The following is a 23,760-nucleotide window of genomic DNA, read 5'->3' on the forward strand; positions in this document are numbered from 1 at the left end:
CATCGAATTCTACCAATTTTGTTAGCCCTTGCTGTCTCCTCCCCTTCCTCAGTCCCCCTGCTGTCTCCTCCCATCCCCCAGCCTTCGGGCTCCTCCTCCTTTTTCCTTTCTTGTCCCCGCCCCCGATCAGTCTGAAGAAGGGTTTCGGCCCGAAACGTTGCCTATTTCCTTCGCTCCATAGATGCTGCTGCATCATAACTCGGCGGGTCAGGCAGCATCTATGGAGAACATGGATAGGTGACGTTTCGGGTCGAGACCCTTCTGGAAATAGGCAACGTTTCGGGCCGAAACCCGGAAGGGTTTCGGCCCGAAACGTTGCCTATTTCCTTCGCTCCATAGATGCTGCTGCACCCGCTGAGTTTCTCCAGCAGGTTACACAAAAAAAGCTGGTGAAACTCAGCGGGTGCAGCAGCATCATAGATGCTCAATAGTCAATAGTCAATGGTTACACAGAAAAGCTGGAGAAACTCAGCGGGTGCAGCAGCATCTATGGAGCGAAGGAAATAGGCAACGTTTCGGGCCGAAACCCTTCTTCAGACTTCAGTCAATAGTCTAGTCAATGACAATTAAATAGACTATTGACTATTGAGCATCTATGGAGCTCATCTATGGAGTTTCTCCAGCACTTTTGTGTACCCATTGTTTCACTTCATTTCCGGGGACGAGTTAGGTCCCGCCCCCGTGTTGGCCCCGCCCTCGATCTGGTCCCGCCCCCGCCTTGGTCCCGCCCCCGCCTTGGCCCCGCCCTGATGACGCAGAGGGCGGCAAGTCACCGGATGGGCGGGCGCGAGCGCGGGCAACGGTTAACGGTCAACGGTTAACGGTTAACGGGGAGAGCTGGAGAGCGGGAAACGGGAGAGCGGGAACAGCAGATTGCCATCCATCGGTGAGTACTGTGTCCGCCGTGGACGGACGGCTCTCTCATCTTGGGACGAGACTTGGGTTAAATTTGCCCATTGAATTTGATTTGCTCTTGTCTCTGTGAGGACATGGAATTTATTGCTGTGACTAAATGTGTCCCAGTGCTAGTTTGAAGCAGAAAAGTCATGTTGAGCAACAGCTGCGTTTTGTCATTGGATGTGTTTGTGTAGCTGCTGCACACCATAGAGTTCCATAAAGTTGTGAAGTAAATGTTAGTTAGTTTAAGAAGGAACTGTGCAGATGCTGGAAGATCGAAGGTAGACAAAAGTGCTGGAGAAACTCAGCGGGTGCGGCAGCGTCTATGGAGCGAAGGAAATAGGCGACGTTTTGGGCCGAAACCCTTCTTCAGGTGAATGTTGGAGTTTGTTTCAGTCACAAAATGGCCGGACGTTCACGGTACTTTTTTTAATATTGAAATCGGGACATAAAGATGTTGAACTTGTTATTTCCATTTTCGTTTATTTTGCCAGAGTAAAGGAGTGTTTCACGTTTTTATCGCCCGCTGGTCACAGCGGAGAGAGTGATCCCAGGTACAGCAGAATGGAGGAAAATATACGGTGAGGATTTGAGGCATAAAAGGCATTTTTGTTACAGGGAAGGTGGGAGAGCAGAAGCAGCCAGAGCTCTAAGATCTTTGGCCAGAGCTAGGATTTAGTAGAAAGTAAAGATCTTAGAGCAGAGAGCTAAGATCTTTGGTAGAAAGCAGATTTTAAAAAGCGCGCCAAAAGCCGGGAGCGCAGGAGCAGCGAGAAGGAAAGATCATGGGTAATTTTTCACGCCATCTTGATGTGCTCGCCATTCCCGTCATGGCGTCCACATGTACATCTACAGCTCTTGTTGTTCAATAATAATAATAATAATAAATTATTGATCGTCTCAGGGAAATTCAGATGTCCAGAAGCCCCCAACCAACAAACCCACAGATTCAAAACGAACGCAGACAGAAAATACATAGAATACACTGTGGACACTACCTGAGAGCAATAAATACTTAAAAATACCAATAATTAACAATTAAAAATTAAAAATTGCAAGAATGCATCCACCTACAGCCAAGAAGGAACTGCAGATGCTGGAAGATCGAAGGTACACAAAATTGCTGGAGAAACTCAGCGGGTGCAGCAGCATTTATGGAGCGAAGGAAATGGGCAACGTTTCGGGTCGAAACCCTTCTTCAGACAAGCTCTTGTTTCTTGGTCCTCCAAAATATTCCAAATGGAATTTAAACTAGAGGTGGTGAAGGGAGGGCTTAAGCCAGAAAGGGTTATTGGGAAGAAAGAGCTACTTTAAATTTGGTTGTATCTGGTTGGGTAACTATACTTGGGTGGAGATTATTCCATGTTTTAATTGTGCGGGGGAAGAATGAATTGCTGTACACATCTGTCTTTGTAGCTGGGATCACAAATTGGATCGAATGCCCTCGTCTGCTCCTAATTGATTTGGGTTTGGTGTAGGTTTTGTAGTCTATGTCGAGCTGACCATTTAAAATTTTGTAAAAACAGAAGTGATAAATCTGGCTGTATATTTTTCTTCAGATGCGTTTTCATTTTGTATGTAAAAACCCACGAGAACCATGGGCGATTTAAAACAATTACAGCCAGATTTATCACTTCTGAAACTTTTTAGATGCCAAAGGAATCGAGAAAAAACACAAATAATGTTTGCTAAGCACTCTGGCTGTTGTACCTTCAGCTCCCGTTTCTATCTACCGTCATTTCTCCTCACTTTTGGAATTCTGAAGTAGGCTAAATGTCTCTCACGCTTATCCCGATTTCCATAATTATTTACGGCGCAAAAATTGACAATTTCAGCGGGTTTTAACGGGCCCGCTACGTTGGAAACAATGGTAAGTGCCTACCTGCAGTACATCGCGTGTAATCCACTTGGAGTAGCATAGCAACAGTACGGGTCATGGGTCGTGACCTGACTGCCGTGAAACTTCCCTATACACCCTGAGTGAATTAATGAGGTTAGATTATTTTTTTAAATCTGCGTCTAGCATTAGTCGATACCCACCCTGTGTATCTTATTTCAGATTTATTGGGTGAAACATTTGTAAATGTGGCGGCGCAGATGTAGCTTACAATTATGGGTGATGTTTTCAATAGCTACTGTTTTCAACTCCAGTGATTGAAAACCAGGACTTAAATATGTGCATCATACATATTGTAAAAGCGAAATGATGCTTTGCCAGCTTTGTTCTCAGCAAAGACAATAGGTGCAGGAGTGGGCCATTTGGCCCTTCGAGCCAGCGCTGCCATTCAATGTGATCATGGCTGATCATCCACAATCAGTACCCCATTTCTGCCTTCTCCCCATATCTCACACACATTGAACTTTTTTTCTTGTGTATTATATTCTTTACAGTGGGTTAGATAGGGCTCTTAAAGAAAGTGGTGTGGGGAGAAGGCAAGGAATGGGAATGTGGATGATCAGCCACGCTCTTGGCTCGAAGGGCCGAATGGCTACTCCTGACCTCTTTGCTCCCTGATATCTCAAGAGCCCTATCCTCTTGTTAAAGTAAAGGCCCAGCCTACACCACATCTGACATTCAGCTTTTTCTTCACTCCTCTTGTTATAAAGGCCACATGACATTAGCTTTCTCATGCTGCTGTACCTGCATGTTTACTTTCATTGACTGATGAATAAGGACCCCCAGATTTGGGGTTTGGGCAAGGTCCTGTAGAGATGAGACGGATGATTCTACGGTGAAGTGGGACTGGTGGTGGTACTGCAGACAGATAGCCAACATCATGGAGACAGACCATGCAGATTCCAGGCCTGCGATAGAATACTTCTTTTCTGGAATGGGAACTCCAGGGATGTGCTGGAATGTGCCATGGGAGCCGTGGGGACTACAATTTCCAGTAGAGTTGGGCCATTTACGTTTGGCCCATGAAATGGTTTATTCCCCGTTCCAGCTAATGGGGAATTTGGCAATGGGTAACATGGTGGCGTGGAAACTTTTGTCCTGGATGGCAGGGTTGTGGTAAGAATAGGGCCAGCAGAGTGTGACAAAATAATTCCCCATCAGTGGGTATTGTTCCTCTTTGTCTGAGTTGAAGTCTCCAAACAGGTGAGGTGTGGATGACCGTGTTTGGTCTGGAATAGTGATTCGGTGATCAGGGGATTTGAAAACATCAGTGATCTGGCACAAATGATGAATTGATGCCTTGGGGGAGACCCCTTCCACCCCTGCAATGATCTGTTCCAGCTGCTACGGTCAGGCAAACGTCTCCGTTGCCATGGGGTGAGAACGGAGAGGTTGAGAAGGAGTTTCTTCCCAGAGGCAATTCGGACTGTAAACGACTATCTCACGAGGGACTAACTCTACTGAATGTTTTTCCTTCCATTATTTATTATGTAAAAGAATATGTGTGTTATGATTGTGTTTATAATTTGTTTGGTTGTTTTGTTGTTTGTCTTTTGCACAAACGTCCACGAGCATTGCCACTTTCATTTCACTGCACATCTCGTATCTGTATGTGACAAATAAACTTGACTTGACTTGACTTGGATAGATCAGACAAAGTAATTTGGATTGCAAGGCAGATATGAAGGGCATTGTCATCTGCTTTTGATTTTTATTCATTTGCAGGGGGCTACCATTTTGGTTTGGAAGGGGTGTTTTCAATTCAATTCAACTTTAATGTCATTGCACAAATACAAGTATGGTTACAACAAAATGCAGTTTAGCGTCAGTCCGTAGTAATAGTGCAATATAGAAATAAAAATACAGAATAAGCAAACAATGTGGACGGAGAGACTGGAGAAATCTATCGGCGGGACTCCGAGTTCAGCAATGTGATAGTGTTGTTGTAGAAGCTGTTCCTCATCCTACTAGTACGAGACCCGAGGCTCCTGCACCGCCTCCCTGATGGGAGGAGGGTAAACAGTCCATGGTTGGGATGGGAGGGGTCATTGATGATCTTCCCAGCCCGTCTCAGACACCGTTTTCAGTGGAGGGCATCCATGGCAGGGAGCGGGGCACCGATGTACTGAGTGGTTTTCACCACCCGTTGTAATAATAATAATAACTTTATTTGTTAAGCACCTTAAAAAACAACCAAAGCTGACCAAAGTGCTGTACAGAAAAAAAAAATAAGCAAGACATCATAACAGGCAGAACAACAGAACATACAGCTAACACGATGCGCATAAATTACATACGAAAAATTCAACAATAAATTAAAATACATAAAACATGAGTATGAACCACGCAGCAAAATCAAGCAAATAAAGTAAATAAATAAGTCGACACCTTACTGGTCTACAAAGGCCACGGAGAACAGATATGTCTTCAGTAGTGATTTAAAAACAGCTAGAGAAGGGGCCTGTTTAACGTGTAGAGGCAATTAATTCCATAATCTCGGAGCTGACACAGCAAAGGCACGGTGCCCTCTGAGCTTCCGCTTAGTTTTTGGCCCAACCAGGAGCAGCTGATCATCTGACCTGAGAGAGCGGGAGGGTGCATAAGGGTGAAGAAGCTCAGATAGGTAGGACGGGGCAAGACCATTTAGGGATTTAAAACCAAATAAAATAATTTTTAAATGAATCCTATACTGAACAGGCAGCCAGTGGAGAGAGGCCAAAAGGTGTGAAACGTGATCATGCTTTCGTGTGCCAGTCAAGAGACGAACAGCTGCATTCTGTACCATCTGGAGACGGGCGATGGAGGACCGACTAACCCCCATATACAGTGCATTGCAGTAATCCAGCCGAGTGGTAACAAAGGCGTGGATTACCGTCTCAAAGTGCTGCCTCGCCAGAATCGGCTTTATTTTTGCCAGCTGCCTCAGATGGAAAAAAACAGATTTAACAACAGCCCTTACCTGACAGTCAAATCTAAGCTCAGGGTCCACTTTAATCCCCAGGTTCGTGATGTTAGGTTTGAAATATGCAGACAAAGAGCCTAGATCAACAAGGGGGACCCCAGAGGTGCCACCAAAGATCATTACCTCCGTCCTGTTATCATTAAATTTTAAAAAGTTCAGTGACATCCAGGCCTTTATGTCACTAAGACACTCAAGCAAGAGTCCGACAGAGTGTACACCCTCCTTTCCAAGAGGCACATAAATCTGACTGTCGTCAGCATAAAAGTGGAATGAAATCCCGTGCTTCCTAAGGATGGAACCAAGTGGGAGCAAATAGAGAGAAAAGAAGAGGGCCAAGAACTGAGCCCTGTGGCACCCCACACGAGAGAGGAGCAGAGGAGGATACAGAGTCCCCAAGGCTGACACAGAAAGTTCGATCAGCCAGGTACGACCTGAACCACTCGAGTGCTATGCCCCTGATACCCACCCACTGCTCCAAACGGGAGATCAAAATTTCATGACCCACCGTGTCAAAGGCAGCTGACAAATCTAAAAGCACGAGGACAACACAGTCACCATGGTCAGTAGCTAAAAAAATATAATTAAAAACTCTTAAGGGCCGATTCTGTGCTGTGCAGGGATTTAAAACCGGATTGGAAAACGTCCAAAATGTCATGTTCCAAAAAGGCCATCAAGTGCCTGTGCACGATCCTCTCCAGGTTGTAGTGCCTTCCTGTCTGCTACGGTGCAACTGCTGTACCATACCGTGAAGCAGGTGGTCAGGATGCTTTCGATGGTACAGCGGTAAAAGTTGGTCAGGATCTGGGGGGACAGGTGAGCTTTCTTGAGCCTCCTCAGGAAGTAAAGGCGCTGCTGCGCCTTTTTGATCAGCTTGGAGGTGTTGAGGGACCAGGACAGATCCTCCGAGATGTGTACCCCGAGGAATTTGTAGTTGGAGACGCGCTCCACCTTAGTCCCGTTTATATGGATGGGGGTATGTGCCCCCTCTGATCTTCCTGAAGTCGACAATAATTTCCTTCGTCTTCTTGGAGTTGAGGACGAGGTTATTGTTGGCACACCAGGTTGTCAGGTGCTGGACCTCATCCCTGTAGGCTGACTCGTCGTTGTCACTGATCAGTCCTACCACCGTGGTGTCATCGGCAAATTTAATGATGGCGTTGGAGCCATTCTTAGGGATGCAGTCATGGGTGAAGAGGGAGTAGAGGAGAGGGCGGAGCACACAGCCCTGAGGCACGCCGGTGTTCAGTGTTATAGTGGAGGTGGTGAGGTTGTTGACCCTAACAGACTGTGGTATGTTGGTGAGGAAATCCAGTGTCCAATTGCAGAGGGAGGTGGAGATGCCAAGTCCGCTGAGTTTCCACATCTCTACTGCACTGTAATGCTGTTTGTTGGTTCACAAAGCAATGTTTTCCATCACATTCAATTATCACTGATAGTTCTGTAAATATTGTTTATTCCAGAGCTACAGAGTTTGTGAACGTCTGTCGACATCATGGCTGAAGGTGGTAACTGGGAAGGTGATCCAGTGGCCTCTACATCAAAGAAACGAAAAGGTTTGTGAACCTTCTGTGACATACATATGATGCCCTGACAGTGGGTGTGCACCTGATGCAAGAAATGAGGTTTACACTGAAGTGGGAATAGGGAAGGGGGTGAGCCCAGAGAGTTGACATCTACAGGGACAGCACCGTCACAGGTGGGCGGATGCAGGATGATAAATCAGCCCTCTTTTTGGAAACAAATGATCTGAGTTGCTACAAACATTAAGTCAGAATATCAGTGTCCAGAGTCAGATTATGCGCAGAGATGAGTCTTTGACCATCTCCCTTCTGTCAATGTATCTACACTAATCCCATTTCTGAGCACTTGGTCTGTCGTCTACTATCCATTTACAGTTCAAATGCACATCCAGGTGCTCCTACAATGTTGTGACAGAGTACCTGCCTCCAACACCACCTCAAACAGGGTGTTCCAGACTGCAGCCATCACTGCTGAAAGATGTTTCCTGAAAGATCATCCTCGAAACCTCATGGTCCCCGCATTAAATCGATGCCCCCATGTGTTAACCACCTCTACTATGGAGAAAACTATTTTGTCCATCCACGCTACTTTTCTCAGAGTATTCTGTACCTCTATCAGATCACTGCTTGTCCGCCCCAGCTTCAAGGAAGACGACAAATCACTCCAGTCTCTGCTGATAATTGAAATATTCATTTCCAAGCAATATCCTGATGTATCTCCTCTGCATCGTCTCCAGTGCAAAGGCACCCTTCCCACAGTATGGAGATCAGAATTACGCACACGCCTCCAACTTAAAGCTTAATCAACTCCCTATTAATTTGTAATAAGGCCTCCCTGCAGTTGCACTCTATGCTGCAGCTAATGACAATGTTGTTTCTATGTGAGCTGCTGACTTTAGGGATCTATGGATTTGTACGGGTGTTTCTCAGTGGTCTCAAGACCCTTGTCATTCATGGTGAATAACCTGGTTTTATTTATCCCTCCAACATGCGTCAACTTGCCGTTATCAGGATTAAACTTGAAATCTAATTTCCCCGACTAACATGTCGATTAATCATCCACAAATACTGGTTCAAATCCAATTTTGTTAGTCCTTGCTGTCTCCTCCCCTTCCTGAGTCCCCCTGCTGTCTCCTCCCATCCCCCAGCCTTCGGGCTCCTCCTCCTTTTTCCTTTCATGTCCCCGCCCCCGATCAGTCTGAAGAAGGGTTTCGGCCCGAAACGTTGCCTATTTCCTTCGCTCCATAGATGCTGCTGCACCCGCTGAGTTTCTCCAGCTTTTTGTGTGATCTCTGGTTCAAATCCAGTTGCAGAGGTAGAATTGCAAGAGAGCAAGCAATATTATCAAAGACACCACTCACCCAGCACACAAGCTGTTCACCCTCCTACCTTCAGGTAAGCGCTACCGCAGCATGCGGAGCAAAACCACCAGATTCAAAAACAGCTTTTTTCCTCAGGCCATCAGACTACTCAACACACTTAAGTAAATTCCATGAACAGTACCCAAACAAAGACAACAAACTGTGAAAATAACTTTGGCTCAATGTCTCCAGTACGGAATTTGCACTTTTTCTATATTGCACCTTTCATTGTTGCACCCTGTGTAAAATACCTCAAAGGTTTTGCTACATTTTGGCATACTGTGAATATTTTAATATTTTAAATAATGTAATGTCTATTGTCTATTTTTATTGATATGTTGTCTGTGTTTTTAATTTTACTTGCACATTTGGTGTATGGGGAAACGTAATTTCGATCCTATGTGTAACTACTGTTGCATAATTGAATTGACATTAAAGTTACTTTGACTTTGTATAGTCAAGTGATCAGAATTTTGGCAGATAACTGAAAGGGCAAAATCGGGAATATTTGGAACACAATAATCAGATTATCTCAAAGCTACAAACATCCAAATTTTATATTGGATTATCTGGAGATAACACAGCACCAGATTTAAGGGCCGTTTATTCCACGCTCTTATCAAATTCGCGAGTGAACCTCTCAGAAGCTAGGGATGTATTCCTGTTCTCCCAATTTATCTTTTTACCTATTTACGTCTGCCCCATCAAGGACATTGCACATTGTATCCAAAGAACTGATGCACTACAATGCTGCAAACTACATTCTGCACTCTCTATCACCACCTTTGCTCCATCTGTTCCTGATTTTAAACCAAGCTTTTCACAGTACTTCGGTACATGTGATGCTAATGCACGTACAGTAAAAATGAATGCAATACTAAGGAGTTGGTGTAAGGGTCGGAGATTTCGAAATTTGGACAATTTGGATATTTTCTGGGCCTGTAGAGGAGGAACCTGAACTGGACTCTCTACCTCTCTTCCTCCCCACCCCCCTCTCCCTCTCCTCCACCCCCTCTCACCGTTACCGCGTTGGGTTTTCGATGAGGTGAATCACAAGCAACCAAACGTAACAATGAATTGTATGATATAAGATAGATTGAGATTGAAGGCTGATCTTATAGAGATGTATGAAATCATGGGGGAGGGGAAATAGATAGGGTGTACGCACTCAGTAGAAGAATCTAAAGGGCAGAGGCTTAAGGTGAGAAGGGAGCCATTTAATAGGAACCCGAGGATTAACATCTTCATACAGTGGTGGGTATATGGAACAAACTGTCCGTGGTGGTAATTGGAGCGGGTACAATAATAACATGCGTTGGAACAGGCCCTTCCGGCCAACGTGTCCCAGCTGCACTAGTTCCACCTGCCTGCGTTTGGCGGATATCCCTCCAAACCTGTCCAATCTATCGACGTGTCAAGCTGTTTCTTAAATGTTTGGATAGTCCCAGCCTCAACTACCTAATCTGGAAGCTTGTTCCGTACACCCACCACCCTCTGTGTGAAAAAGTTACCCCTCGGGTTCCTATTAAACGTTTCCCCAAAATAATTTGGACAGTGGGGTTTGGAGAGATTATGAGACCACACCTGGAGTATTGCGTACAGTTTTGGTCTCCAAATCTGGGGAAGGACATTATTGCCATAGAGGGAGTGCAGAGAAGGTTCACCAGACTGATTCCTGGGATGTCAGGACTGTCTTATGAAGAAAGACTGGAAAGACTTGGTTTATACTCTCTAGAATGTAGGAGATTAAGAGGGGATCTTATAGAAACTTACAAAATTCTTAAGGTGTTGGACAGGCTAGATGCAGGAAGATTGCTCCCGATGTTGGGCAAGTCCAGGACAAGGGGTCACAGCTTAAGGATAAGGGGGAAATCCTTTAAAACCGAGATGAGAAGAACTTTTTTCACACAGAGAGTGGTGAATCTGTGGAACTCTCTGCCACAGAGGGTAGTCGAGGTCAGTTCATTGGCTATATTTAAGAGGGAGTTAGATGTGGCTAAGGGGATCAGAGGGTATGGAGAGAAAGCAGGTACGGGATACTTCTTCTTCTTGCGTATGGCGTGCACAGCATAAAGTTGTAGGACAACTTGTTCTATTTGACCTTATTTGACTGTGCACACCGGGTTGATTGCATTAGTCAAAACAGGGCGGACCACGTGACGGTTGCAATCCTCCACCCTCACGGGATACTGAGTTGGATGATCAGCCATGATCATATTGAATGGCGGTGCAGGCTCGAAGGGCCGAATGGCCTACTCCTGCACCTAATTTCTATGGTCAAACCATCGACTGATGAGACTATCTTAGATGGGGCATTTTGGTTAGGTTGGGCCAAAGGGCCTGTTTTCTTGCTCTGTTTCTAATCCGACCATTAACTTACACTTGTCCCAGAATGTCAGCTCAGATTGCTGCTGGCTATTCCAAATCTGTGGTGTTCTCAATTTGAAATTGCTCTGCAACATACAATGAATTTTTTTTCAGGTGGGAAATTAACTCGAGTGGGCAAGGTCTTTAAAAGGCTTTGGCCAGGCACCTCATCGAAGAAAGATGATCAGAACACAGGAACAACGACAGAAAAGCAAAGTCGGATTGAGAGCAGAACGTCAATGGAATGTGAACCCGCCGAAGAGGAAAGGGAACAATATCAGTCCCGAGAGAGAGGAGACGTGGTTCACGGCCCTGGAACTGACCCAAGTGGCGAAATCCATCATGACCGCGATCCATCAAACCAGGAATCATCGAGTCTCATCCAAGGAGCAGGTGAGTGAAATGGGAGGGGAGTGGATGCTGCAGAAAGGTGGACTAGGGACAGGGAAGAGAAAAAAACAAAGGGGTTGGAGCGAGGGGAAACAGGAGAGAGGAATAGTGGTGGAGGAGTGTTATACTGACTAGGTTCATGACCAATAGTATTCTGCAAGGAGCAGTTCTGGAACCTCCACAATTTCTAAACATGTCTACGATTTGGACAAAAACGTAGGTGGTCGAGTTAGTAAGTTTAAAAAACAATAGAACTATTTGCAGAATTGTTGATCATGAGGAAAGCTGTCAAATGATCCACTAGAATACACATCAGTTGGAAATATGGCCTGAGTAAAGGCAGACAAAGATTGGATTGTTTTCTCTGCGTAATGAAGGCTGAGTGGAGGCCTAATAGAAGGATAGAATATCAGGGACATAGATATTGTCAGTCTTGTTCCCATGGTGGGGATCTCTCTTACTGGAGAAAGGAATGTTTAAAGGGGACAGGCTGGACTAGTTTTTATGCAGACTTTGGTCGGTTCCTGGAACTTCCGGCCTGAGGAGGTGGTGGGAATGCTGACACAGTCAGGGAACAGAGGGGGTCCAGTCCATGAGCAGGTAGATGGGATTAGTTCAAATTGGTATGATATTGTTGGTGCAGATATTGGGGGATTGAAGGGCCAGTTCCCGTGCTGCACTATTCTATGTTCTATGTATCATCTCCATGTTTGGCTTCATTAATCCAAATCATCACGCCATCGGCTCGTACAGCAAGGAAACAGCCTCCTCGGCCCCATCTGCACTGGGCCCACCTGCCTGCATTTGGACCATGCCTTTCTAAACCTTCCTGATCTGTGCACCTGTGCAAATATATTTTAAATGTTGTGGTATCACCTGCTACAACTACCTCCTCTGGAAGCTCGTTCCATATGTCCAACACGCTCTGTGAAAATGTTCTCCCCTAGATTCCTATTAAATCTTTCTCTAACCTTAAATCTATGTTCTCTGGTTCTTCATTCCCCATCTCTGGGTCTAAGACACTATCCACTCCCCTCACGAACTTATCCACCTTAATAAGATCATCCTCATCCTCCTGGGTTAGGATTAGCCTAATAAAGTGCTAGCCTGCTCAACCTCTCCATGTAATTTAGGACCTCGAGTCCTGGCAACATGCTCTTAAATCTTCTCCGCACCCAATCCAGTTTGGTAACCTCTTTCAAAAAACAGGGTGTCCCGAATTCATAATCATATTATTGATTATTGATCCCATATCAACTGCCTGCCGCGAGTGAGCGAGCTGCCAGCCCACCAGCTGGCAGTGGGGGCTGACAAACCATTTCTTCCAAGGACATTAAGGGCTAACCAATCATCATTAATTGCAGGTACACAAAAATGCTGGAGAAACTCAGTGGGTGCAGCAGCATCTATGGAGCGAAGGAAATGGGCAACGTTTCGGGCCAAAACCATTCTTCAGACCTCATTCATTGCAACCACATTGCGAGGCAACAAAGCATTTATTGCAAGCACATAGTGACTCACAGTTCAGTTGACTGACAGCACAATCACAGTTGTGGCCTCTCACTCGCGATCTTCCAGAGTGACTGACTCGCGTCCAGGCATCCGGGGTTTTATACTCCTTGGGGGCTGCTGCATCTGAGGAGTACTGTGGCAGCCAAAATTCATAGCGATATAGGGTAGTGTTTTTTTCTAATTAACAGCGCAGACAGGAAGTGGTCAAGATGAGACTTTTAGTTATATAGATAGTGTATCTACTCCTCTCCTGATCCTCTTGTATAGGTGGATGGTCACTGAACTTGGGTACACATGACAAAGTATCCATTGAAGCCAGGGAGCATGAGGCCACAGAGAGTGGAGCGATGGTGATGGGTGGGGCAGACGGTTGAAAGAGCAATTGCAAGACATTTCCATTATCCATGAGTAAACTGGGTGGTTCATGCATGTGGAAGATAATCCTAGGTAGATTAGCTGGCATCAACTACAGTGTTGCCTCGGGTGATAAGTGCATCTGCACCTCTTCATCAGTTGGATACACATAGTTTAGGACCTCAATTTCATGAGTGAGTGAATGTACAGCCTCCAAATCCCATTTTTTCACATTATAAAAGGGTGCAATTAAATTAATTAAAGTCCATATAGACTTGGCTGTCTTCTTTGTGTTGCAGCACCTTAGCAGCGACTTTGCTTTCAAGACTTTCTTCTACTTCTATCCACTTGGCTGCACATTCTTCAGACTTCTTAATGCTTTTCTCACTAAGTTCAATTACCTTGCTGTGAGCTTCCACGACATGTATTCAAGATACAATTTATTTGTCATTTGGACCCCTTGAGGTCCAAAGGAAATGACGTTTCTGCAGCCATACATTACAAACAAATAGGCCCAAGACGCAACATAATTTACATAAACATCCATCACATTGCTGTGATGGAAGGCCAAAAAAACTTATCTCTCCACTGCACTCCCCCCCCCCCCCCCCCCCCCCATGTCAGAGTCAAAGCCCCCAGCGGGCGATGGCGATTGTCCCGCAGCCATTAAAGCCACGCCGGGTGATGCAAGGTCACACACCAGGTCTTGTTCCACAGAACAACAAAACTTTCATCGGAATCTCCAGTAAAACAGGCATCAGTGAAATCCTCTCAGCCATGTAGGTATGTTGCAAAGCGTACCTGAAGCGTCGTTGAAAATCTGCCCCAGCCCGTGTGCGTGATTTTGGCGCTGTTTTGAGGGGGCGGGTTTAAAACGCGATTTTCACTAGGCTGTTGCAATCAAAAATGTTCAACCTAGTAAATCATTAACGAAAAATCGCTGAAAGACCCTGTCGCAAAAGGTAATATTAGTTTTTATGGCCTTGTACAATAGTTATAGTAGTTTAAAAATCACTCTCTAAACCCGTGACCTCTCGCAGCCCCAGGGTTTTATAAAGCAAACAATTAAAGGTATGTACCTTATTTTTACATTAAAAAGGGCTTCTTTAGAACCCTTTATACAAGTTTAATATTGCGAGTAGCTCATTTTGGCCCCATTATATCCCGCAGTATTTTTCTGGGCATTTGAGGGCACAAATCTACCGCAATGTGAACGTTCTAAACCAGTGTGTTCACAGGATCCCACTAGAAAGATTTAAAATGGACTTTAATTTACAGCAATTGAACACTAAATTCCTTCCATTTGGCCTATAAATTAATGTAAATGAGATTTCAAAATCATGTTTTATTGTGAATTATTTATGAATATTATTTGGACACGGGGTATTTAAAAATGTTAATCATTTATTAAGAAATGGATAGATGTTTAGATCTAGTAATTGAAATTTGCTACACTTGGGTAACTAACTAATTATATGTTTCAATTTCAGGTCATCCAAGTTAGATTATTATATTTGTTTCAGAATGGTTCAATCTACGATAACTGAAAATTTCATTCAGTTCTCTTAAGTTTTAAAAAGGTTATGGGCTTTTGACAGCACACGATCACAGCTTTTTTGTTATGTCCATAGAAAATCAATAGGGAACAAGATGCTAATTTGCGAGTATGAAAATGGCCATAACTGTTTAAATACTTGAGATATGAAAGTGAATTAGGTGTCAAATTAAACTTCTTTTTATGCTTTATCTGATGGGATAAATTACAGACTTGATTTTTTAAATCTCAAAATTTTGTAACATTGCTAAGCCATGATGTGTGCTCCCTGCCTAGCTAGCCTGAAACAAAGCGCGTGACTGGCCAACTGGCGTCCAACTCAATGATAAACGTGCTTTGATTGGACTAAAAATACCAGAAAATTTTCCTTTTTTTCTGTTTTCCGATATTCTGTTTTGATCATTCTAATTATGGGGCAGGAACAGTCAGGATGAAGGTTGCTATTGTAGCTGGAGCCAAGGACTGATTCAGATGGTGTTTAGTTTCTCTCTTTGAATACACAGATCTAACGCCTGAGCGCCTGGCACAGTGGGAAGACTACCAATTGTTCCAGCTGACAACATTCTATCAGGAGAGACTGGCACAGGCGATTGAAGAAGGGATTGTAAGTCTCAGCTTGATGGTGAAATATTTCAGTACACACGAACTCAGGGTAAGTGGAAGGAACACGGTGACGGATGTGAAGGAAGATGGCGGATGTGCAGGAGTGGGCGCCGTGTGTGTATGGCAGCCTGCCCGCAGTCCGTCTCTACACCTTTTTTATTTTAAGTCCTGTTAAAAATGTTAATGGAGGCCTTTTATGTGATGGGTAGGGTGGGGAAGGGGGAAACTTTATTTCTTAGTCCCCTACCTGGTCGGAGAGGCAGCATCCCTCCGAGCTGCTTCTTCGCCCCGTCCTCGCGGCCTACCATCGAGAATGGAGCGGCGTTTCCTGTCGGGACCGGCCGGGACTACAGCGGCGGCGCAGCGCTGGGATACCAACACGGAGCGGGCGATGCCTTACCGGGTCGCCGTGCGGTAAGCTCCCGAGCGCTGACTCCCAACATCGCGGAGCTGTGGCCGCGGGCGGCGCTGGATTTGGAGCGCCGCGGGGCCTGGGTCGGAGCTCCAACCGGCGCGGCCTGAGGACTACAAGTGCCCCGGTCTCCGGGGAAGAGGCAGCCGCTCCAGACTTTCCAAGCCGCTGAGGAATGTTTCACCCGACGCCGGAGTTCCATCTTCATGGCAAGAGGGCCCTGAAAATTATCGGACTGGGCCCCGACCTCGGGTGTTTCACAGAGGAAGAGGACTTAACTTTCTGGTGCCTTTCCCCACCGTGGAAATTTTTGATTCTGCTGTGGGGGGGGACGTTTGTGTTGAACTCTATAATGTGTTGTGTCCATTTTCTTTATTTTTCTTTTAACCTTTTTCTATGGTTTGTATGGAAACTTATTATCTATTTTATGTAAAGCACTTTGGTGTCAATGCGAGTTGACTTAAAACGTGCTATATAAATAAAACGTACTTCTGTTTCCCGTCACAGAACTGACGGCATAGAGGGGGGGAAGAGTGACCAATGCAGTCCCACTCACCTCGCACTGATCAGTTTGTGTCTTGTACATCTGGTATCAGGAATACAACCTGTGACCTGGGGATTTGTGAGAATTGTCCATTCTGATCCAGCTGTTCTTCCCACACATGCATCTTAGCACAAGTTACGGTCAGGGAGCAGTAAACTTGTAAACCAGAATCAGAAACGATAATACTTTTCAAGTGACATCAATTTCATTGGTCACATTTACTTCAGTTCATGAAACCACATGGGGCATTCGGCATAAGCACAAGGAACTGCAGATCCTGGTTTACAAAAAAATACACAATGTGCTACACAAAAGAACTCTGTTTTTTGGAGATGCTGTCTGACCTGCTGAAATACTCAAAGACATTGAACTATTCGCTTATCATTCAATTCACAAATAAAATAAACAAAAGTGCCTTTGCTAATATCTACAATATATATATTTTTTAAATTCCAACAGGTGGGTTATTTATGCACCTGCGGGAAGAGAAGCCGAGTGAATGTGCAGTGAAAGGAGGGGATGTGCTGCAGGAAATGTGCAAGAGGGTAAAACTGGGGTCGGCATAGAAATAAAGTCAATGAGTAAATGCGGGGCTCGGAAGGAAAGAATGTAGATTAAAGAACATAACAGATCAGGAAGAAATGCAGGTTAGACTGGACACCATGTACGTGCCATCAGGGTAGGCAGTGACTAAAATTATGAAAGGTGATTAGTAAATATAAATAGTCAAGATTTCCAATTCATTTACTAAATTTAGTATTTATTATTAAATAGTTATTATTTTAATAATCGATCTTAGGTAGGCATAATTCTCCCGTGCCTTTCATCCGCAGTACATGTAATACGGGTAACTTGGATGCTGCTTCAAGCCGTCACAACGGGCAATAAAGGTGGCTGAAATTCTGCCTTTGCAACGTGGACTGCGCTATAGGAGAGGAGACCAATCTGCGCAAGCGCGTTTTTTTAACAATTTATTTTTGCACACGCAGTTTTTATGATTTTCTGCCCATGTGTGGATTTTTAAATTTTTTAGAAGTCGACTGATGGCCTAGTGCCTACCCTGAGTAATTACTCACAGCATAGGCCTGCTGGACGCGTCCATTCCGAGTGAGATGCAGTCCATGTGTGGCCAAAAGGAATTGAATTAATTTCACATCAATTTCAACACAAGTCATCATTTGCCTGTTCCCATGCTGTACTCCGCTGTGTTCTCGGACACTGTCGGGTGGTGTTAAACTGAGTTATTTTGTCAATCTAAAGTCAAGAAAACCTGACTCAAACGCTTGTAGCTGTTGAAATCGATTCTTTATTCAGTACTGAGATAATTCTTTGACGCTTCCGACACAAGGCTAGAAGCTCCGGGGCAGCTTCAAAGTATTTGTGTTTTTGATGCAAACTCATTGCTGTATTAGACATTTCAGATACAGAGGGTATGACAACTGGTAACCAATCATCTGAGTCCTTCTGGAGATTTACAACATCAGTCACATGATCTCCCCTTTCCTGGCCTCTTTTTACAATCTTTGTTTGCCTGTGGTATAACTTTGTTTAGAATTATTTTATTTCAACACAGCAACACCCCACTAGGCTCAATTATCAAAGACCACTCCTCAAAATATAAGATACATATGTAATACAATGATCACACAAGCATTACTCACTTTCCATACCAAGAAGAAAGATATTTCTATAAATCTAAACAAAGTCTAATGTTTACAATCCTACTAAGACACAATACATTTCATAAATTTGTAGCCCCTTTCCTGCTATCTGGAAGCTGGATTTCTAATCTCATGTACAAGGCAGAACACAGGGTAGATTTACAATGCAGACCATTACATCTGCCTCTTTGTCTTTCTATAAACAAATCCATCAATCTGATTCTTTTCCTCTCCAAGCAACTACTCCCCTTCACGCACATCCTATTCCTTATCTCAATCTCATAATTTAACATAGCCAAGGCTAACTACAGAGTATTATATTTCAGCCTTGAAGCTGGTCTCGATCTTGGCATAACCGGCCATAACTCTTCATATTTGTCACATCAGAGCTCAAAAATGTGCCATAAAGAGCAGATGACCTCTGGCCTAAGAAGAGGCCCCTATTGTGGTATAACGTTGTTTAGAATTATTTTATTTTATTGTATATCCATTCTTCAACACAAACTAATATCATATACAATTTCCCCCAGTGTTATAATTGCCACAAAGCAATCAACTAAGCTATGCAGGTTCAGATTCAGGTTTCTATGATTTGATACATCGTTCCCTGTGTGTGTGTTTCGTTGTACTTTATTTTGATAGGAGACATATGTTTCTGAAAACCTTAAGCTTTTCTTTTGCAAATTACCTAGCTTCTATAAAAGTCACTCTCTGATCGGCTCTATTATATAATATTTCCTCAGTGGGAAGCGAGTTTCACACTGTCAGGACACTGGGAGTACACAGTTTGTCAGCACAGTGTTATGGGTATATGAAGAGGCAAGCCAATGCCTGTCACTGCTCAAAACTACCGGAATATCCCATCACTGAACAGCTAATCCCTCCCCATTAGCATGGCCTCAGCCACTTGTCAATATATTCATTGTTGTTCTTCACAGAGTGTCGCTGAGCTTGTGGTAAAGGGAAACCGCAGAGGTGGTTCCATATGCTTCCTCAGACTGGTGATGGAGTATGGTCACTGTGCCCGGCGGGTGATGTGGGAATCCTTTGTGAAAATGCAGAAAGATTTCCCAAAGCTGCACAAAATACTGAAAGAAATCCAGGAGCTCGGTACGGTAAATCAACACACTGAACTGAATATCACATTGAAACACTGGAGTTAACAATGTTATTCAAGTCTGGTTTAATGAATGCTCGTTGATTTGAACAGGTCCTGATCCACAAGAATACATGAACATCAACAGAGGTTTATCTGAAATACCCTCTCATGTGGAAGGTGAGTGTTGAAATGTCCAGTTCACACCAATGCCTTGTTAGAATTGATGTAATACTGAAACTGCTCAGAGCTTTGCAGAATCGGAAATTAGAAGATCAAAGGCTAAGCAATTGTTCAGGGATTCACTATGGATCTGTAGATTCAGGTTTAGCTTAGTTTAGTGTATTGTCACATGTACAGAGGAACGGTGAAAATCTTTTGTTGCGTGTTGTCAGCAGAAAGACAATACGATAATCAAGCCATTGACAGTACAGATAAACTATGAAGGAATAATGTTTAGTGCAAGTTAAAACGAGGCAAGTCCTATCTGGGATAGTCCGTGCTTAACCAAAGCGGTAGATAGTAGTATCCAGATCACTTGATCTCTGACGTACACTTGACCTATTACACTGCGTTATTTCAACACCTCCCGCCCGGCGTTAACTGTACAATGTATCAGATTGTGGGAGAGATCTGTGAAATACAATACATACCCGGGGGGAGATTGTGTGTGCAGTGATGCCCCCACACACTCCTGGATAGAGGCCTGACACACTGTGTAACACCACACACTCCTGGATAGAGGCCTGACACACTGTGTAAACCCCACACACTCCTGGATAGAGTCCTGACACACTGTGTAACCCCACACACTCCTGGATAGAGTCCCTGACACACTGTGTAACCCCACACACTCCTGGATAGAGTCCTGACACACTGTGTAACCCCACACACTCCTGGATAGAGTCCCTGACACACTGTGTAACCCCACACACTCCTGGATAGAGCCCTGACACACTGTGTAACCCCTCCTCACTCCATTGATGATTTTTCACAATTGTTGACAACTCACAATGAGGACCCACCTCTAGATACAACATCCCTACCTCCACCTATATGTTGCATGCATTGCTTCCACCATGATTCCCTGGCCTGCTCCTCCATGTCCAGCAGCCATTCCATTTCTAATGTCACTTACCCATGAACACCTGTCCTTTCCCCACTTTGCTTCCAACCATGCAGGGAAACAAAATGTCTTTCTAGTTGAAGCTACTTGTAGTTTTCACCGATGACTCTGAACAATTGACTGTCACTTCCGGTCATCCCAGTCCCAATCTGTCCCCTCACAGATTAGTACCTCATCTCCCAGTACAATGCGTGACGGCCTTCTGGACTCAACATTGATCGCAATACGTTTCAATGATCAGCATCACCTTTCCCCTTCCATTCCACACACCCCCCCCCCCCTTCTCCCATTCGCTCTCTCCACTTCCCTAATTCCCATTCCTCCTCCCCTACACCCTCTCGCCCTTCCACCTGTTCTCTCTCTTTCTCCCTCTCCACCCTCCTCCTCTCCCTCCCCCTCCCCCTCCCCCTCCTCCCTCTCCTCCCCCTCTCTCTCTCTCTCCCTCCCTCTCTCTCTCTCCCCTCCCTCTCTCTCTCTGTCTCTCTCTCCTCGTCTCTCTCCTCCTCTCTCTCTCTCTCTCCCTCTCTCTCTCTCCCCCCTCTCTCTCTCCCATCTCTCTCTCTCTCTCTCTCTCTCCCTCTCTCTCTCCCCCCTTCTCTCTCTCCAAATATCCCCCTCTCTCATCTCTCTCTCTCCATCTCCTCCTCTCTCTCTCTCTCCTCCTCTCTCTCTCCTCTCTCTCCTCCTCTCTCCCTCTCCTCTCTCTCCTCCTTCTCTCCTCTCCTCCCCCTCTCTCTCTCTCCCCTCTCCTCTCCTCCTCTCTCTCCCCCCTCCTCCTCTCTCTCTCTCTCCCCTCTCTCTCTCTCTCTCTCCTCTCCCTCTCTCCTCCTCCTCTCTCTCCTCCCCTCTCCTCTCCCCCTCTCTCTTCCCTCCTCTCCTCCCTCCTTCCCTCCTCCCTCCTCTCTCCCCTCTCTCTCCTCTCTCTCCTCTCCTCCTCCCCTCTCCTCCTCCCTCTCTCTCTCTCCTCTCCCCTCTCTCCATCCTCTCTCCTCTCCTCTCTCTCTCTCTCCTCTCTCTCCACCCCCTCACTCTCTCAGGACAGAGAGAGAAGGGAGAAAGAGGGAGAGGGAGAGGGAGAGATTTCCCTCATGTTCCTCCCCTCTCCTCCCCTCTCCTCTCTCTCTCTCCCTCCTCTCTTCTCCCCTCCCTCCTCTCCTCCCCTCCCCTCCTCTCCCCTCTCCTCTCCTCCCCTCCTCTCTCCTCTCCTCAGCCTCTCTCTCTCTCTGCCCTCTCCTCTCCTCCCCTTTCACCTCCTCCTCTCCTCTCCCCTCCCTCCTCTCTCCCTCCCTCCCTCTCTCCCCCTCTCCCTTCTCCTCTCTCCTCTCCCTCTCCTCTTCTCTCTCCCATCTCCCCCTCTCCCCTCCCCCTCCTCTCCTCCTCTCACCCTCCTCTCTTTCCCGTCCCCTCCCTCCCCTCATCCCTCTCCTCTTTCTCCTCCCCTCTCCTCTCTCTCTCTCTCCTTCTCCTCTCCTCTCCCTCCCCCACGGGCTGCCTGAGCCTGCTGGTATTTCCCTCCAGGTCCCTTCTGACTAGAAGCACCCCATGTTTTGCTCCAGTACCTCGACAAGCCACCCACCATGCCCTTTGACCCTGTCTGTGCCAACAATCAGATCAACTGGGCTTTTTCAAAGCTGTGATCAAACAACCCAAAGAAAAAATGTGGCTGTGTTTGGTTGTGGGAGAATCAACTACAGGACAAATATGCAGGGACCAGTGAACGGTCCCGGGGACCGGACGGGCTCACACTTTCACGAGCCAACAGACATTCATATCACAATCCTGCCTTGACTGGTATTTTCTTCTCTCAGCTTGATGACCGATTTTCTCAGCTTGGAATTTCCCTGTCCCCTCACGCGTCTGTAACTATAAGCTCACACCTCACTTCATCACTAAAAATCCCATCATTCAATTGAATTAATATTCAGGAGCATTGAACTTCATTCGTGTAGTAATCGAATGTTGTGTTTTGGTTTGAGTTGAGCCATCTAAACATTGTGTCCATTATCTGTCGTGCCAATTTTTTCCCAATAAGAATTTATTCAACAACACACAAGGAGACACTGAAGTGCGCAGACTGAAACACTGAGTGCGTGAACACCATCCCTGATGAAAGAGAAGATTTAAGGTTTTAGCACCAGCTGCACTGCACTCAGCTTGCGCTAAAATTAACGCTGAGCTCACAATCATCTCTCACTGTTTCGAGATCGAGACTGGTGGAACATGAAGCTGCTGGGCAAGAGGCCGGTCCATTACTAATGGATGGAGAAGACTGTCTCCGTAGAGAACTGGAAAAAATCAGACTGAACAATTGTTCCCCACAATTGTTCACAGAAGCAGCTTCCTACCCGGGAGAAATCCCAATCGGGGGAGTTCAGCAAACAGTAGCCGATTGTTGCGGGGATCTGGAAAAACAACAATGGTGGCAAAGATTGTACATGACTTGGCTGAACTGGGGCCACGGGGAAAATAGACAAACAATTCCATTTTGTTACTCCAGTTTCAATTCTTCCGTTATTTGAACATGATTAAACACAGAATAGAACCGGAGTAAGCTGAATCCTGGAACATTCTCCTTGACTTTGGGAATATCCTGGGGGGAGGTCCTGGAATAACCCCGAGGGGATAGCTTGTGATATTTGGATGGTCGGGATGAATTCATCAAGGGCAGAATCGATTTTGCTGACTAGTCCGGAGACACCGAACTGAAGGCCCAGTGCCCTAGATCCCGACAGGTGGTGTCGAAGTTGTCTGACATTTGTGTAACAGTTTAAAAATTCCACACAGGCTGCTCCCAATGGTTTCCAGAAGTTCTATGACCACCCCTACCACCCGCCCCACTGCGTTCAGTTGCGGGAAAAGCAGAGATCAGGGTCCGGGCTGAAATCCTGGGATGTTGGGAGAAACGGAAGGATATTTCAATTTTTTTCCCGGTATTTTGAAGAGCGTCGGGTGCAGCGCTTGTTTTCAACATGAAGGAGAACGCGATCCGTAACAAACCATGACCATGATCTACAAAGTCTAGCACCGTCCGCCTAACTACTGCCGCCGGATCCTCGGGCCTGACATTGCGCCCTTTCTTCCCACAGACACAAGAAACGAACCGGTACCCCCAGGTTTCCCAGACCATCACACAACTATTTGCTTCTTTATTTCCAACATCCTGAAAAAACCACAGCCTTGGATTGGAGCACGTGGGGTGTTACTGAGGTTTGGTCCCTGATGGCCTCTTCACCTGGAGTGGCTGGAGAGAAAAGAATTGTGTTCCCAGATGAAGATTTATCAAATACAATCTGCACGCCTTCATTCCCATCCGGTCCATGTTTCCTGATTGGCACTTTTGTGAGAGAGTATTCAGAGCCCCGTATCGTGTTGTCCCACCTCCTCCACCACCTCACATCCCGAGTTTTGTACCGCACCACTCGCGCATTCCTGGCTGTATATACCACGGAATATCCGTGAAATCCTGTCTAAAAGCCCACAGCAGACACGACGGGCGATTTTGG

At 45.6% G+C, this 23,760-nt stretch overlaps 2 protein-coding genes across 2 annotated transcripts in view; one reads left to right on the top strand and one right to left on the bottom strand.

Annotated features, from left to right (window-relative positions):
- Positions 1–2,401, bottom strand: part of hmgxb3 (HMG box domain containing 3) — an 87,032-nt gene extending 84,631 nt beyond the window's left edge. The window contains exon 1 of the mRNA XM_055643341.1: positions 1,972–2,401. The gene's annotated coding sequence lies outside the window, so the exon portion shown is untranslated. The remainder of the gene's footprint in view (positions 1–1,971) is intronic.
- Positions 1,297–23,760, top strand: part of LOC129701387 (NACHT, LRR and PYD domains-containing protein 3) — a 23,772-nt gene continuing 1,308 nt past the window's right edge. The window contains exons 1-6 of the mRNA XM_055642525.1: positions 1,297–1,317; positions 7,217–7,309; positions 11,119–11,397; positions 15,319–15,467; positions 18,974–19,145; positions 19,246–19,311. Of these exons, the coding sequence (XP_055498500.1) occupies positions 7,249–7,309; positions 11,119–11,397; positions 15,319–15,467; positions 18,974–19,145; positions 19,246–19,311 (727 nt within the window). The 5' untranslated portion in view covers positions 1,297–1,317; positions 7,217–7,248. The remainder of the gene's footprint in view (positions 1,318–7,216; positions 7,310–11,118; positions 11,398–15,318; positions 15,468–18,973; positions 19,146–19,245; positions 19,312–23,760) is intronic.

This window comes from Leucoraja erinacea, chromosome 11 (assembly GCF_028641065.1).
Source record: "Leucoraja erinacea ecotype New England chromosome 11, Leri_hhj_1, whole genome shotgun sequence".
NCBI classification, from domain to species: Eukaryota; Metazoa; Chordata; class Chondrichthyes; order Rajiformes; family Rajidae; genus Leucoraja; species Leucoraja erinaceus.